The 17,630-nt window shown below is 44.3% G+C and overlaps 1 protein-coding gene across 3 annotated transcripts in view; it reads right to left on the minus strand.

The window, feature by feature from the left end:
- The window catches only part of SGPL1 (sphingosine-1-phosphate lyase 1), a 55,428-nt gene that overhangs the window by 17,177 nt on the left and 20,621 nt on the right, over window positions 1–17,630 (minus strand). For 2 of the 3 annotated variants that reach the window (XM_025850146.2, XM_025850147.2), the window contains 5 exons: window positions 15,430–15,595; window positions 10,055–10,122; window positions 6,863–7,010; window positions 4,137–4,213; window positions 2,186–2,314 (listed from right to left, as the gene is read on the minus strand). In XM_025850146.2, the coding sequence (XP_025705931.1) occupies window positions 2,186–2,314; window positions 4,137–4,213; window positions 6,863–7,010; window positions 10,055–10,122; window positions 15,430–15,595 (588 nt within the window). The remainder of the gene's footprint in view (window positions 1–2,185; window positions 2,315–4,136; window positions 4,214–6,862; window positions 7,011–10,054; window positions 10,123–15,429; window positions 15,596–17,630) is intronic. The other variant, XM_073878859.1, reaches the window with a different exon arrangement.

Genomic DNA, 17,630 nt, shown 5'->3' on the forward strand with positions numbered 1-17,630 from the left:
CTAAAGGTAAAGAGTCGAACAGGAGACAGCTGGAGAACCTGGGACTTACACCCACATCTCAGGGGAACAAGAAATCAAACCCCACTGGTGCAGAAGAGGAGAGCAAGAAAAATGGCTTTCTCAACCCTGACCCCTGACCTGATGCTCTGGTAAAGAAAAATAAGGATCTCTCAAGAATGGCTCATAAGACGGCTTTGATGTGGGTCTGCAGTGTGAACTCATGCGCCCTCTGTAGGATGAGACTGCACCCTGAGCATCAGACTCAGATGGGTTCCCGTGTGACAGTACCTCCCAGCAAGGCCCCGGCAACTGGCAGAAGTCATTACGTAGCTTTCCTGCAAGAACTTCCCTTCAATCTAGGCCTCAGAGAAGTTCCCAGGAAGACGCAAAAAAAAAAAAAAAACAAAAAAAAGTCACAAATATAAGGATACAAGCCAATCTGAATGAAACCAGCAGAAACAGATAGGTAAGGCTTGTGAGTAACAGAATTATCAGACACAAAATATAAAATAATTACAGGCAATATATTTAAATAAACAAAACATAAGCCAAGGAAAGGAACGCTAAAGAACCACCATGCAGGGGCACCTGGCTGGCTCAGTCGGCAGAGCATGCAACACTCGACCTCAGGGTCTTGAGTTTGAGCCCCACTTTAGGTGTAACACTTACTTAAATAATAATAATAATAAATAAAAAAACAACTTGAGCAAAACCTAAAAAAAAAAAGAACCACCAGGCAAATTAAGACAAAATTCTCGAAAATGAAGACTATAGTAAATGAAGTTAAAAAAAAAAAAAAGGCAATGGGGGCCGCCTGGGTGGCTCAGTTGGTTAAGCGACCGCCTTTGGCTCAGGTCATGATCCCAGGGTCCTTGGATCGAGCCCCGCATCGGGTTCCCTGCTCGACAGGGGGCCTGTTTCTCCCTCTCCCTCTGTCGCTCTCCTGCTGTCTGCCAAATAAATAAAATAAATAAATAAGTAAAATCTTTAAAAAAAAAAAAAAGCCAACGGAGGAACTCAAGTGCAGAAGAGGCACGGCTGAAGAGGGAACCCACGAAACCCCTCTACTCATCTTCCAGCTCCAACAACGAACACCTCACAGCCCGTCTTTCCTCCACCTGCAAACACCCCGGCTGCCACTGCTGCTGAGAACGCCAGCTGTTTTAACAGCTAATTACACACCAACCAGATGTGTGGTAGCCCTTCTCACTCCAGGCCGTCTCACTCAACCTCTTCTGTGCTAACTCTCTGGATGTTATTCCGGTTAATTTTGTATAAGTCTTCTTCTATAAATTGGACTTCGGAGCCATTAAGTATTTTACATCATTCTAAATGAAACAGGGCTCTTTGGACAAATGGCTGAGTTGGGGGTCTGGAAATGCATAAGGTAAACCTGGAATATTTCATCAAATAAAAATATTTTGTCAAAAAAAAGGAAAGAAAGGAAGCTTTCAAAGACCACTTGAGTCATACAAAAGAACCCAGAGGCCAAAATTAAGAGGCTCCCACTGGTCAAACGGGCTAATTTGAGCATTAATCAGAGTAGCAGCTGCAACGGGTTGAAGCACATGGAGTAGTCTGTAATTTTCCACCCCACTGTTGACTGGCATTTGGATTACTTCCAGTTTTCAACATCACGGACAAGGCTGCTATGACTATCCATCTATCCTGATACACATGTGCCAGTTTTTCTAGGGTGTACGCTGAGTAGTGAAATTTCAGGGTCATGAGATACCCGTTTCTTCAGCTTACCTAGATGAGGCCAAATTGTTTTGGGGCTGCTTAACTGATGGTCTCTTAAAAGTTCACAGAGTCTATGGTGCAGGAGAATACCTACGTACTATAAGTATACTGGATGGATCAAAGAGGGAGGGGGAGAAAGAAAGGAGCAGACACAGCAGATGTGCAAAATATTTAGTTACTGAATCCAGGGTTTTGTCTATTCTAGCAACTTCATGTTTAAAATGTTTCAAAATGCAAAACTAAGGAAAAAAAAATTTTTTTTAAATATACCATAAAATGTTGATGCTCTAAAAATGCCAAAAGGTAACACTTTTACATTGCTGTTAATCTGGATCTTCCTGCCAATAATCACATATTACTTGTGTAACAAAATGTTTTCAAGAAACTCTTCTATTTTAAGCTAAACACGTAAGATTATTGGAGGCCACCTGCATCTACTTACACATCCACAGGAATCTGGCCCCCCACTGAACAGGGAACAAGCTATCCTCACGATCTCCGCCTCGATCTTTCGCAGTCCCGGGAAGATGTCTGGATGCAGTGGGTTACTCCATGCAAAATCTCCGTAAGCCTGCAAAGAAATGCACGCAGACATGAAGTAGGACGAATAAATACACTGTATGGGACAAAGAATCATGCACTAGACAGAAGTTTCTAGGTACCAAGCACAACACGAGAAACTGGAAAAATGGTAAGGTATGTGTTCCCCTTTAAAGAAGATCAAAATACAGTGGAAGAGAGAGACATGTAAATAACCTATTTTACAGTGTGGCAAGAGAGGAAGTATAAATGTGGTTAAAAAGCACGCACTAAACCAACAAACAGACCCAGTTTGCAATCCTGGCTTTGCCTATTACTTCTCGCTCTGTAATCTCAGGTCAAAAAACCTCTTTGAGGTTCAGTGTCCTCATGTGCTCAAGGGGATAACCATGGTACCTACCTGATAGGGTTCTAGCACTAAGTAAATAACATAAGGCACGCCAAATCCTTAGGAGAGCATCCGGCACAAAGGAGCTATTGTTCTAAGTGTGATACCAGAAGTGTGCAAGTGATGGAAGGAGCCGTAAGGAGGGACTAACAAACAGCCCGACAGGTCTGAGGGGTCTGTACAGGCAGAACCTTGAGAGATCAATAGGAATTCGACATTTAGAACAGGTGGACTGAAGGAGGGGAGGAAAACACGGTACGAGCGAGGTACACTCAGTGAAGAGGAAAGACGGAAGTTCGTGTTTACGTGGGAAAGTAACAGAGGTGGTTGAAAAACACAGCTGGGAGCTGGCTCACCACAGGGCTTGCATTTTCTTTTTTTTAAAGATTTTTTTTATTTATTTATTTATTTATTTATTTATTTATTTATTTGAGAGAGAGAGAGAGAGAGAGAGAGAGAGAGAAACAGCATGAGAGGGGAGAGGGTCAGAGAGAGAGAAGCAGGCTTCCTGCTGAGCCGGGAGCCCGACGTGGGACTTGATCCCAGGACTCCGGGATCATGACCTGAGCCAAAGGCAGTCGCTTAACCGACTGAGCCACCCAGGTGCCCGTGGGCTTGCATTTCCTGCTATATAAGCAGCTTGGGTTTTATCCCGTAGATAGTGGGAAGCCACTGAAAGATTTTTAAGCCAGCGAAGTAAGATCAGAGCATTATGTCAAGATATAGCTAAGCCAAACCTGTGGTATTTAGTAAGGTAGGAGCAGTTTCATAGCTTTCATAATCAAACACAAAGACCTCAGAGATTGTTAAATCCAATGCCAATTTTATATGATAAAGTGGGGTTTAGGAAATAAATCTGATTAGCTATAGGCAACTCTAAAGTCAACAAAAAATGAGAATTATTTCAATTATAAGTGAACCTACTGCTCATTCTCAGATCCTTTGATCTGAGACTCGGGTGGTACAGGAAATGATGAGCAAGTGTCTATTCCTCCTCTCTTCTTTTAAGTAGGCTCCACGCCCAGCAAGGAGCCCAACAAAGGGCTCAAACTCACAACCCTGAGATCAAGACCTGAGCTGAGATCAAGAGTCGGACACTCAACCAAATGAGCCACCCAGGGGTCTATCCCTACTCTCTTCTCATCAAACAAAGTATGTCTTGTCATTAATAACCTCAAATGATGGGGGACTGACTACCTTCCCTAGTAATCTGCCTTCCCCATGGGGCACCTATAAAGCCTGGAAATGTTAAGTAATATTGTACTTTTTTATGGACTGAAGACATCTCTGACAATATTATCCATGGTCACCTATATGTGGGTAAAGAGAAACTTTCTAAACTTATTTTTAACAATAAACTTTCGTTAAGTAATTTTTTTTTTTTTAATTGCAAAAGTAAGGAGAAAAACTGAGGTGGTATGAAGGGCACAGACCACACACACTGCCTTGGGGTGCTGGCATTCACCTTCACCAGGAGCTGGGTGAGCTCTTCTGCCCCGCTGTACACTGCTCCAGAGGCTTTCCCCTCCTGCCAGAAGACGTCTGTAGAGAAAGTTAAGACCACTGGGTCAGTAAGCAGGAACTTCCCCAAAATACGAAGCAACACCTCTGGGTACAAAAGAAAAAAAAACTTTGAGTGGAAACCCGGAGGTGATCTTATAAAGAATTCCAAAAAAGACCTATCATAGCAAAATAAAGATGAAAGATCTTCCATTACTATCAACAACAGTGTGAAAAAGATATCAACAGCATCCAGGTATAATCTAGTCCAATAATGATGCTGTCATCATCCCCAATGGCCTTATACCAGTAGAAAGTTGTTCCTTGATCTATACTCATTTCCTGGTCTCTGTATGGCTAACGACTTTTTTCTCCCCTTCCTATCCAGTCAAAGGAAGTGTGAGAACTGTTATGAGCAGAGCTGGCAGGGAAGAGCAAGGCCAAGTGTGGAATTTCAGTACACTATTGTCAAGAGTTGGAGCCAGGGAACTGAATCCCTGACCAGACAAACCACGATGATGAGTAGACTGTCAGCACCCTGGTCTCAGCAGCAAGCCCCTCACATGAGCCCAAAACCTACCCACAATTCCACTTCCTGTCTGAGTGCTTCTCCAAAGACAGTCAATGAATCTGCTGATGTGGGTATCTCAGATACAACATGGCTGTGCCCTACTGAGAGTGCGCAGTGACAAAGCTACTACAGAAACACACTAACTGAAAACTGTCGCCACAGGCTGTACAAAGCCATGATCTTCAGCTCTAACAAGAGAGCAGAAGATTGAGTGGCAAACATCCAGACAGACCCCCCATCCTCAGGCAATCTGCCACGCTCTGGCTTGATTCCAATAGGACTTTCCCTCTTTCCTTACAGGACATTGGACTATACCATGCATGTCTTCAGACCAGAGGCTACCAGCCTTTCAAAAATAGAATACATGGTTTCATTTCCTGTTATTTTGTTGGTGCTATCGACAATGACTTAGAAAAGGAAGGGAAGGCAATATGGCGGCAGCAACGTGCCCTCGCGATCATAGAAATCTTTAACATCCAGGTCTCAGAGGGCTGATCCCTGCTTTACATCATCTATAAATCCTGGACTGCAGCTAATTTTGTACCATCCAATGTCAAAATCTTAACACACGTCAATTAGAAATTTTTAAGTGTATTTGTTGAAATGCAATGTGGTATCCTGGATTGGAGCCTAGAACAGAAAAAAGGACATTAGTGGAAAAACTGGTGAAATAGGAATAGAATTTGCAGTTTAGTCAACTGCTGTTTCGACAAATGCATCACAGTCACTTTAGATGTTAACATCAGGAGAAGCCAGGTAAGGGGTGTATGGGAACTCTCTGTATGTATGAATTTGCAAATTCTCTACAAATCTTAAATTATGACAAACTAAAAAGCCTATTTTCTAAAAGTATTTGCAATATGGTCTAATCTATAATAAACCTGTGTTTGTGTTAACAGCCAACATTTATGGGGTGCCTGGGTGGCTTAGCCAGTTAGGCGTCTTCCTTCGGCTCAGGTCATCCCAGGGTCCTGGGATCAAGCCCCACATCAAGCTCCCTGCTCAGTGGGGAGCCTGCTTCTCCCTCTCCCCTCTGCTAGTGCTCTATCTCTCACTATCTCTCTCAAATAAATAAAATCTTTAAAAAAAGTCAACATTTATTGAGCACTTACTATATGCCAGGTATTATACATTTATATGTACGATCTTATTTAATCTCTGTAATTATCTTTATTTTTTTTAAAGATTTTATTTATTTATTTGACAGAGAGACACAGCCAGAGAGGGAGCACAAGCAGCGGGAGTGGGAGAGGGAGAAGCAGGCTTCCCGCTGAGCAGGGAGCCTGATGCGGGGCTCGATCCCAGGACCCTAGGATCATGACCTGAGCCAAAGGCAGACACTTAACAACTGAGCCACCCAGGTGCCCCTGTAATCATCTTTTCAAGTAAGTTGTATTATCCCCCATCGTAGAAAGACAGAGACCAAGACATAGGTTAAGTAATTCCCCCAAGGTCACACTTTAAGTGGCCCAACTAGCATGTGAATCCATGCTGATTCCATGGGCTACACTCTTTCTTAAAGATTTTTTTTATTTTTTTATTTTTAAGTCATCTCCATACTCAACGTGGGGCTCGAATTCACAACCCTGGGAGATCAAGAGTCACGCGCTCCTCTCAGCCAGGCTGCACTCTTAAACATTAAGCTACTTGGTATATTTATCCTTCCCTTATGTGCTCATGCACATATACATATCTGTATGTGTATGTATGTTTATTACACAAAAACACGATTAAGATTCTTACATATATATATCATCTGTGTTTATCTTGTGATGATGGGATTTTCTTTTGTGCCTTTGTGCAGATTTTACAAATTCTGTAATGAATCTGTATTTCATTCTTATTACACATATTCTCTCCTTAAGAAACAATCGTATCTGTTTTATTCAGGCTTACAAAAGGAAATGGGACCAAGTTCCAGTTCCACTGTCTCTGAGATTCGTTTGCTTTATGGATGGAGGATGAATTTAAATATAATTTTTATGATAAGAAATTGAGCCTCTGAGACAGGATGGATATATAAGTTCCATGGATGAAGCACTCGTAACCTATCGACAGTAAACAATGACCAAACCGGCCACGTTGGGAAAGCAAGCAGCTTGAGGCCCCCAGAATCCTACCCATAGAGCTGTAGTCCTTGAGCTTCTCCAGAACTGCTGACGCGCTCAGGCCTTGAGAGGGCAAAGCTTTCACATACTCTTTGTCCACTTTCAGGAATGACATGTTCTTGCTTATATCATCCTTGGTCTTGTTCACCTTCTCTTGGATCTCCAGAGGTAAGAAAGACAAAGTTAACAAGGAGATGGAAAAATACAGGCCAGGGAGCAGAAGAACCAGTTACGACTCCGAGTCAACTGCTGAGGGCTGGGCGCCACACCAGTGCTACAGAACGGGGATGGTATTGTTTTTGTAAACAGATATGGGGACATTCTGGCTGCTCAGCTATTTTCTGGCATGTGCAGCAGGCTCTTAGAAGCCTGAAAAGTCAACTTTCTGTCCAAAAGTCGAAGATACATTCAACCCCCCCACCCCTTTCCTCTGCCATGCCGACATCGCCCCTGCTTTACTGGGTTTGCATGTGCCACTGTCTGAGCGCAGTATGTGGATGTTATCCGTGTCCTGGCAAGCAGCCAGTGTGTGTGCTAAAGAAACAAAGGTGGAGCCACGAACGGTGGCCAGAAAACAGGCCAAGCAGCAGCAGAAGCATTCTGGTGCTCATGCAGGTAAGGAGCTCCGTCACCAGACATGCACGGAGCACGCCCAGAATGCGGACAGCCTGCGCAAGTCGCCACATGCGTGTGCAAGACACCCCGGGGGTACCGGGGAGACCGCATTCGAGCTCCTCGGGCTGTCTGCCGCCTGTACTCTTTTTGACCCTTAAGTGCTAGGGGGGAGCGACGGCCCCTTCTGTACAGTTTATCAACGATGGCTGTTTCTCCTCCGTCCACCTCCTCACCGCAACAGCCTGTGCTTTCCCTCCCTCCCTAGGTGCCCAACTACCCCTGTGGGCCAGCAAGACACAGCGAACAGAACACACTAGGCAGTAGGAGTGAGAACTTCTGTTCTCACGATGCTTCCTTGTAGCAGCAGACACAGAAAATGAAAGGTAGTGGAAAGTGCTGGGGGGAACAGAACAGAATTTAAAAACACAACAAAACCCAGCAGGGACCGCTATCTGCACTAAGGGACTGTTGGGGGGTAGTTTGGAAGGGTGGCGTTACAGCGAGACGGTTTCAGCGACCCATTTGTGAAGGTCTGAGGCCCCTGATCTGACCCCAAACGTTTCGACCTCCCCATCTCTAGCCCTAGAGGATTAGAACACGAGAGGAGCCTGCTAGATGTGGCCCCCAGCGAAACCGCAGGGCAAGGTGCGCCCGTGAACCACGCCCGCAAGTGTCGCAGGCAGCCGAGGCCCACCCCGCGGCAGTGGGAGGTATGTGATGGGCACGAGAGTGTTTTTAAAGTTGTACGTGGACTATGCTGCCTGAATGGCGAGCACACAACAGGCACAAACCATGGAAGCCAAGCTTCCACGCCTACACTGCTGCTGTAGTAAAACAGAAGAGCCACACAACGATGGTGAGTCGCATTAGAAGGCACACAAGTACTTTCCCCCCAGTGCCTGCCTCAGGGCCTCTATCACATTTTAATTCCTTCACAGCATTTATTTCAAAATGAAATTCTTACGTGTTTGTTCATGTATCTATTTTCTGTTGTTCCTAGGAAAATGTAAGCTGCGCAGAGCGGGGATTCGGTCCCCAGCACCCTGAGCAGTACCTGACGCTGAGCACGTGCCCACGAACCGTGTGCTGAGTAAGTGAATGTAAGGGAATGAATGAGAGAGGGACACACACACACTCGCTCGAAACAAAGAACTCTTGTCTCTGAGCCTCAAAATCTGCTTCTAAAAAAATGACAGGTGATTACAGAGTTTCTAAGTGCCTTCCAATTCTGTTATTTTATAAATTTCAGTAAATTTATAAATTTCAGGGTTCTGGAACCCTAGCACTTATTTGTCCCAAAATCTGACCCCGAAGGAGAAATGTGTGAAGAAAAAGAGCAGAAAAATACAGGGAATGAAAAGGAGAAATGCGAATATCCTCTGAGATCCAGTCCACTCTCCATAGCCGCCCTCTCCCTACCCCTTAACTCTAGATCGACTCAGGGAGATTTCATTTTAGGGCTTAAGATGATTTAGGGTCAAATAAAAGCCTATATACTCCCATTCCCCTTTTCCACCCCAGTAACTACTTCTGCTTCCCTATAGGAAATAACCTGAAAATAAATACACAGTTACGGGAGAGTTAGCCCAGAAGTCTGAATGGATTTTGGTCAAAGGCCAAGGATGACTAACATCTCTTCTGGTTTGGCCAGGAAAGGGGAAAAGGGAAAGGTAATTGAAAGCCAAAAGTGAAAGCAAGCTTGAAGGAAAGCTGAGGGGCAGGCAGGGAATGGGGGAAGCCGAAGACATCAGGGCCAGTGTGCCCTCCTTGCAGCTTGCATGGGGCCTGCCTTATTTATCTCCTTCTGTGATAAAGAGCCGGTGGGAAGGGTACAGAGGTGACTGTCCTATCCTCAGCGTGGGTGAGGGGACAGAGGACACAGTGAAGGGAACATACTATGCTGCAGACAGGTACAAAGAGCAAGAGATCGGGGCTCTCCAAGTTTCTCTAAACCTGGAATCCACCAACTACAGCCAACCGAGATCTGGCCCCTGGCCGTTCTGTAAAGCAAGTTTCAGTGGAACACAGCCAGGCTCATCCTTCTACCTCTCTATCACCCTGACAGACATGGTATGGCCTGCAAAGCCTAGAATGTTTCCTGTCTGGCCCTTCACAGAGAAGTCTGTCAACCCTGACCTAACCATGTAAGCACCCGACCCCCAGACGCGTCTCTCAAGTCAGAGCAGCCAAATATGCTCTAAAGCATCATGCCACTTCAGCCAGCTTTTCTAATTGCAAATTCTGCCTTTAACAGACGTCACCTGTCTCTTCTGGGCAAATATGTTGGAGAAAGGGTTAAGTGAGGTTTCTTAATCTTGACACTTTGACATCTTGAGCCAGATAATTCTCTACTGGCCCTGCAGGATGCTTAGCAGCACCCCTGGCTGTGATCCCCTAAATGCCAACAGCACCCCGCTCTAGTTATGACAACCAAAGGTGTCCTCAAACATTGTCAGATGTTCCTCGGGGAGGGTACAAAAATCACCCCTCGTCCTTGGGAATTCGCACTAGGTTCAGTAAACAGAAAGAAAGAGATCATGACCATGGGGGCGACGGGAGGGCTGGAAGTTATACACAGATTCCACTTACCTTGCGACCAATAATAGGCATCTTCCTGATGAGCTTAAAACATCTCTTTTTAAACCTTGACCATAAGCCTAAAAGAAACAAAGGGTTTTGTTACCTATTCAAATGAATTCCCACGGATAATTATGAACTACTCAACGTGCCTCCTGCAATCTCACCTGCCTTCTGATCACAAAGGTAGTTTCTTTCTATTTTAAAAAACCTTGAAATTTAAATTGCCAAGTAATATATTTACATGGTTCAAAAATTTAAAAAAATTGGGGGCCCTGGGTAGCTCAGTCAGTTAAGCGTCCGACACCTGGTTTCTCTGCTCAGGTCATGATCTCAGGGTCCTGGGATCAAGTCCCAAGTTGGGCTCCACACTCAGCACAGAATCTGCTTCAGATTCTCTCTCCCTCCTCCTCTGCTTCTCCCCCTGCTCGTGTGTGCACGCGCTCTCTTTTTCTTTCTCTCTCAAATAAAATCTTTTTTTAAAAAAAAAAAATTTTAATTAATAAACACACACAGAGTTAAAAGTTTCTCTCTCATCTATTCCCCAGACTTTCATCCTACCCTCAGGTAAACACTACTACTATTCACTTCTAGAAGAGCTATCTAGAATTTCTTTATGCTTATACAAGCAATAATAAAGATAAAATCTTATTTGTCCTACCCACCTTTTAAACAAAAGGTAGCATACTCTAGTACTATACTAGACCTTGATCTTCTACTTAGGCATATTCTCTTAAAGCTCAGTGCTTCCTCATTCATTATTTTTTTTTTTAAGATTTTATTTGAGAGACAGCACCCGAGATGGGGGGAGGACAGAGGCAGAGGGAGAAGCAGACTCCCTGCTGAGCAGGGAGCCTGACACAGGGCCCCATCCCAGCACCCTGGGATCATGACCTGATCAGAAGGCAGACATTTAACCGACTGAGCCACCCAGGCGCCCCCTCATTCATCTTTATAGCTCTAAAGTAGTCCATGATATGGAGGTACCATAACTAATTTAACCTGTCCCTTCCTGATGGACACTTCGGTTATTTCTAGTATGTCCTATTACCAACGACAGTGAAACAATAACCTTGCAGCACGTACCACACACCTGAGGGCGTGCCTACAGCATGAATTCCCAGAAACAGAGTGCTGGGTTAAATGACATATGTATTTCAGAGCTGTTGACCTTCCCAAGGTTTTAGATGCCTAACACCTCTCTTCCCTCCCTGAAAACAAATGACCAAGCCATGCTTTTCTTCAGGATCTATGCTCTAGTCTCACACATTCAACACACACCTTGGCAACATTTCAACATTTTTGGGGCTTAAAAGGCCTTCAGTATCATGGACACCAATCAGACTCCCTTCTGTCAGGCAGTGCACAGGACAAATATGGAATTCTGATCCTATCCACTGCAATAATTATAAAGACATGGCATCTAAATAGACCATCGTAACTTTTAATGAATTCGCATTCAATATAGAAGGCACCACCTACAATCCAAAGGCAACTAAGGATCAAGCATTAATAACTTGCTGAAGGCCACAGATCACATCAGCAACGGAGCAGGGATTTAACTGGTCTTAATTTTCCTAGCCTTAGACCCCCAGGACTCTATGCTGCTTCAAACACAGAACAGAAATTCTCAGTTATCCCAAATGAGTCTGTAAGGAATCTAGACCTAGTTTCTGTGCAGGCAGGAAATGAATATGACGTTTTACCACATTTCTAGCAGATGGAGGCATTCCAACTTCCCTGGCCAGTGGAGCACTCTCCAACAAGCACAGACTGTCTGTGCCTCGTTAGTACCGATTACATGATGCCTTGCATCTTTACTAGCCGCAACCCTGCGTCTCCCTCTCACCCACAGTGCCCAGCGCTAGAGTCAACACTCCGTAATGTCTGGGACAAAACCAGGGAACTGATACCCAGACTGAATAAGAAGACTAAGGGATTGAAATCACTTGTTTGTAGTTACTTTTTATTTAAATTTTGGAGTATTTCCTTTCGGTCCTATGTTGTACACACTGAAACACATAGCTGCGATCTTATAGTATGTACAACACTGTGTCCTCTTGTCACAGCATTTTCTACATTAAAGATCCTTCCTGAACAGAGTTTTTTCAGTATTACCATAATAGGCCATCAAATGAGTATAATGTAGCGTTGGATATTTAAGCTGCTTATTATCTGACCATTTCCAATAATGTTAAAGCTGTAAAGATTCAGAACAACTTCCTTATTTAACAGATGAAGTAATTAACTAACGAGGAAGAGTAAGGTTGAAAACTCAGTAAATGGGAGTCACTTGGCCAGAAGTACAGTCCTGTGGCTAGGTGCAGGAGGACAGAACAGACTGAGTGTGTGCAAGCTGTGAGATTAACCAGGATAGGTAAAAAGAAGAGAATACAAGATCAGAGACGGAGAAATTAGAAATGAAGAGATCATGTGGTCATGACCTAAAAAGATGACCTCAAAAGTAAAAGTCCCCTGAGGTATAGAAAGAAAAGTAATTACAGTGTTTATCATAGTGTTTTAAGGTAATAAAATAGGAAATGCAGTGTGAGGACACCAAAGCATGGCTCTTTACAGTTGACAAATTCCTTTCACACAAACGATGCCTCTCAATACTCATTACCCTATGAGTAAGTAAGGCGGGTGACACTTAGGCCCATTTTACCATGAGGGAACGGGCTAAGAGAGCTTAAGGGTGTTGCTCAAGGTGCCACAGCTAGAACTGGGAGAGCGTGTCACCTCCTCCCACCATATAACTCCGATTTCTGTTCATGAACTATGGACAATCCCACAGTTAAATCAACATCAAGGAGTAATGATATGCGCTGATATCACAGAGCAGAATTAGGGGCGAGGTAACACGGTGAAGAGCTGCTGACCCCTGCCCATGCTCACACCCCCATCCTCCTGCCGCTTCCAGTTCTTATCTGCCCCAGTGTCCATCCTGTGTTCCAGAATTATCCTCTCATCTTGGAAGTGTATTCAGAGTTTGAAGATCAGCAAAATTTATCACTAGTCCAGACTTTCAGACTCCTCTGGGGCAATGTGCTAAAGATAACTCGATTGTTCAGTGATGAGGACAATGCCTCTTCATGAACAAGGTACTGAAAAAATGGCAATGCTATCAAAGTTATCTCCCATCCAAGTACTAACCAGGCCCGACCCTGCTCTAGAGGGAAGACATTTTGATCAGTGTCTAAAATTCGAGTTAGAAGTGACAAAATAAGAGTGTATTGTGTGTATATGTGTTAAACTATAGGAAATTGCTGATATTCAAAAATGCTGACCTACAGAAATGACATTTTGTACGTCTGGTTTGACTGGATTCAGATATAGAAAAAAGATACATATGTGTAAATAGTGGTTGGCTCTAGGTAGCAAGATTTTCATTTAGTTCTTATGGATTATTGGTATTGCCTAATTTTCTGCAATGAACATGTCCTACTTTTGTAATAAGAAAAAACATATTAAAAAGGACTTAAATAGCTCGGAGTTGGGCTTACAGAGATTTCCCTGGTGCATACGATCAACACATTGCTACTGGTAATTTTCCCATGGAATGCATGGAGACCAGCATATTCTGTTTGGAACAAGGCAGGTAAGTAAGCACCAGGGCCTAAGGTGGCTGTGCTTCTACTACCAGGTTGGCAAAATGCACACAGGCACTGTGGCCTGCAGAACTAAAGGCGGAAGTCAGTACCTAAAGTGAGTATGAATCATAGCAAAGAAATATAAATCTCAAGGATCTGTAACCTTATGTTGGTTTTAACAAACACACCACCTTAAAAGGAAAAGTACACAGAATGGTGGCCAGCAGGACCTGGCGGGGAGGGGATCACGGGGAGTTATCGTTCCATGGGTCCAGAGTTTCAGTGTGGGATGCTGAGAGAGTTCTAGAGATGGATGGTAGGAATGGTTTTGCAACAATGAGAATGTACTTAAAAATGAGTAAGATAGTAAATTTTATGTACATATATTTTATCACAGTAAGAAAGAAAGGGAGAAAGGTCTGTTGCTACTCCTTAGAGTCTTCTGGAATAAGTTACTTCACCTGGAAGGACAAGATGGAGGGCTTCCCTGAGCAGAAAGATACGGGTTGTGCCCCTTTCCAAACCACAGAGCAGATGCAGCCCAAGGGCTGGTTATCAGAGTTTATGAGGAAACCTTGCAAGGACTAGGAGGAGGAACTGAGGACAGGATTTTTACAGCTGGAATGGACTAAAATGTAGACAGGGCAATCAGGTCTCATTCCCACTTTAATTAAGTGCCATGTTTACTATGCCTTAACTGCAATGGTTACTAGAACGGCTCAGTGGCTATCTGCAGGGTAAACAGATAAAACAGAATCTGGCTTCTAAGTTAACCTTCGGGGGGGGGCAGAAAAGCAGAAAAAGTAGTTAAAGAGCCCCTTCAAACAGATGTTATCAGGGAAGCAAACAGTCATGGCCATTAAAATTTGTTTAAGAACAAATGAGACATGACAAGTGATTCTCTTCCACGTTAATGTTTTTTATCCCCAGGAAGTTAACTCTGGTACCCTATACTAAGGGTGGGGAAGGGGTGCAGAGGAGAGTTATCAAACACCCACCACCACTCCTACTTTACTTAGGAAGCACAACCTGCAGGGGAAACAATTCACAAGGAGGGAACAGGTAAGCAGGTCTGGCAGGGGAAGAAGGGTGCCCAGGACCTTAGGAAGGATGGAGAACTTACAGACTCCCCACTAAGAGACTTCTCACCTTCTTCTGCACTCCCTGAGAAGTGGCCTCCTCTTCCCCATGTCAGTTTGGCTCCCTGAGTCACTACCCAGGAAGTTCATAGTGCGCTGTCCCCTGACATCAGAAGTTTAACTCCAGGAGGACAGGGACCCTCTATGACTTCTGTAGACATCCCCAGAGCCCAGCACAGTGCCTGGCACACAGCACATACTCACAGGGTCCCTGCATGAGTGCTGTTCCAATTTCACATAATCTGTATTGAAAAGATGGCCTAAAATGAACTCAATAAATTCCTGCTTGGGGAACTCCAGGGTATACAATTATGTCCTAGGCAAGACACTAAACCTGAGAAAGATTTAAGCCATGCTCTGAGATACCTGTGGATCCTTACAATGCCTAATTTCTCAGGAGTTTTTAGGCAAGCTGCAACTCCAGAAAAATCAACAAAAGCAGTAATAGATAACATAAGAGTAGCTATTGTAACTTTACATATAGAGTCCTACTATAACTTTATGGTCAGAAGACAATGTCCCACTTCCCCCTTAAATAGATTTAAAAAATCAGAACCAAACCAGAAGGCAAGCAATTAGTCCAATCCATCAGCCATGAGTTCTAAAGCTGGTGAGATTCCACTGTACCTTTCCAGAGGAGAGGGGGCAGTATACTTACTCTCTGGCTGGAAGACAAAATCATATGCCCAGACTATTAGCAGGGTGCACAGGACACTCCAGGCAATGAGCTGCCAGGGCTCATACTTGGTGCAATGTCCATTTACATAATTCTTGGCCTTTGTGCAATATACTTCCAAAATCTCAAAGTAGGGCTCAAAAGCCTTCTAGAAATACAAGAGAAAAAGAGAAACATGACATTCAGAGAGAGAAAAGTCTGTTCTTCGTTTGTTCCTCAGCTCTCATTTTTCAAGGGCAAGGCCACTCATGATCTGGCCCCACCCCAGCAATAATCTTATCTTCCTCCACCGTCCTCAAAGCTTCTGCTCCAGTGGTACACTGCCCCTTAGAGTCAGGTGGACTTTGACAAGGTTTTTGATCTTCTGCCCAGTCTATAAAATAGAAGGTTCATCTGGATCATCATTTCAGCCCTGAAGCTTTGCTGTGAGTACAGTATTCATCACCCCACTCTCTTAACTCTTACCCTCCTTCTCTACTCTATTTGAATCTTTCCCATCCTCTAACCCAGGGGTCAGCTGATTTGTTTCTGTAACAGTCCCGAGAGGAAATGTCTCAGGCATCACAGACCAGCTGGTCTCTGTTACAAGGATCAACTCTGCTTCTGCAGCACAACCGCTGCCCCAGACAGTGGGAAACCAATGACCATGGCCATGTTCCAACAAGTTAATTATAAGATGCTCAAATCTATATTGCACAGAATTTCCCATATCACAAAATATTCTTTTTATGAAAACAATTTTAACAATGTAAAATAACATGCTTAGCTCATAGGCTGGACAGAAACAGGCAGCAGGCCAGAGGTGGCCCATGGGCCACAGTCTGCCGATCTCTGTTCTCACGCACAGCTTGACTAACAAACACCTAGAGCCGGACGCCGTATCTTATCACTATGTGTATCCCTCACAATAGCCAGCACAAGCAAGAAAAAAGTCCCCTCCCCTGAGCGTCTACCAGACTGCCCCACTCATGAGAATGAATCTCTCCCATTAAACTCTCCCCAAGTCTCCCCTTGTGCCTCTCCACTGAGCCTAGCAGCAGGTGGCCTGCACTCAGCCTACTCAGCTGTTTTTACCTCTCTCACTCCACGCTTGAGTCCTTGAAAGCTGATCAGATCTGAATCATCGCTGCAAGCCCTCACGGTGGCGGCACAAAACAGTTTCATCTGATAGTTTGTTCCTCACTCACTTATTCAGTGTTTACTAAGCATCCCCAGTGGTTAAGGCATAAAGATGGGGGAGCCCTAAGGTAAACACCACAAGTTTTTGCCCTCACTGAGCTTACAATCTAATGGGAAAGGTGTGTGGGGGGGGGTGGGAAGGATGGGGGGGTGAGATGGACATTGGGGAGGGCATGTGCTATGGTGAGAGCTGTGAATTGTGTTAAGACTGTTGAATCACAGACCTGTACCTCTGAAACAAATAATAAATTATATGTTAAAAAAAAAAAGTAGGGAAAAAAGAAGGGGGGGAATCGGAGGGGGAGACAAACCATGAGATACTATGGACTCTGAAAAACAAACAGGGTTCTAGAGGGGAGGGGGGATGGGTTAGCCTGGTGATGGCTATTAAGGAGGGCACATATTGCATGGAGCACTGGGTGTTATACACAAACAATGAATCACGGATCACTACATCAAAAACTAATGACGTAACGTATGGTGACTAACATAATAAAATTAAATTAAAAAAAAACCTTTTTGGAGGTGGCATAAACAGGGTTTGCTAACTTCATAGATATAGGAAGTACAGAGTGGGAAGAATAATTCCAAATGTTCAAGTTTAAGTCTGAGAGAGTAGGTGAGTGGTGTCACCACCAACCCCAGCAGACTAGAAGAGGAAAAAAAAAAAAAAGTCATAACCGGGAAGAGAGAAGAAGAGCTGTAAATGCATAAGAAAAGTCTGGGAATGGCAAAAAAGTTCTGTGTGGTGAGAGCAGCGATGGGGACAGGGAGCTATGTGCTAGACCCCCAGCACACCGTGCGCGCTCCATGAACACCGGACGGTAGTGGCGACCGAGCATGTGCGTGAACACATCAGTCAGAGAATGGAGGCTGGCAGAAGTGCACTAGGTCCAGATTAAAAATGGTCTTTAAAAAGACCATGGAGGGCGCCTGGGTGGCTCAGTTGGTTAAGCGACTGCCTTCGGCTCAGGTCATGATCCTGGAGTCCCGGGATCGAGTCC

Source organism: Callorhinus ursinus, unplaced genomic scaffold (genome assembly GCF_003265705.2).
Source record: "Callorhinus ursinus isolate GAN/ISIS: 27379988/994484 unplaced genomic scaffold, GSC_fseal_2.0 scaffold31, whole genome shotgun sequence".
NCBI classification, from domain to species: domain Eukaryota; kingdom Metazoa; phylum Chordata; class Mammalia; order Carnivora; family Otariidae; genus Callorhinus; species Callorhinus ursinus.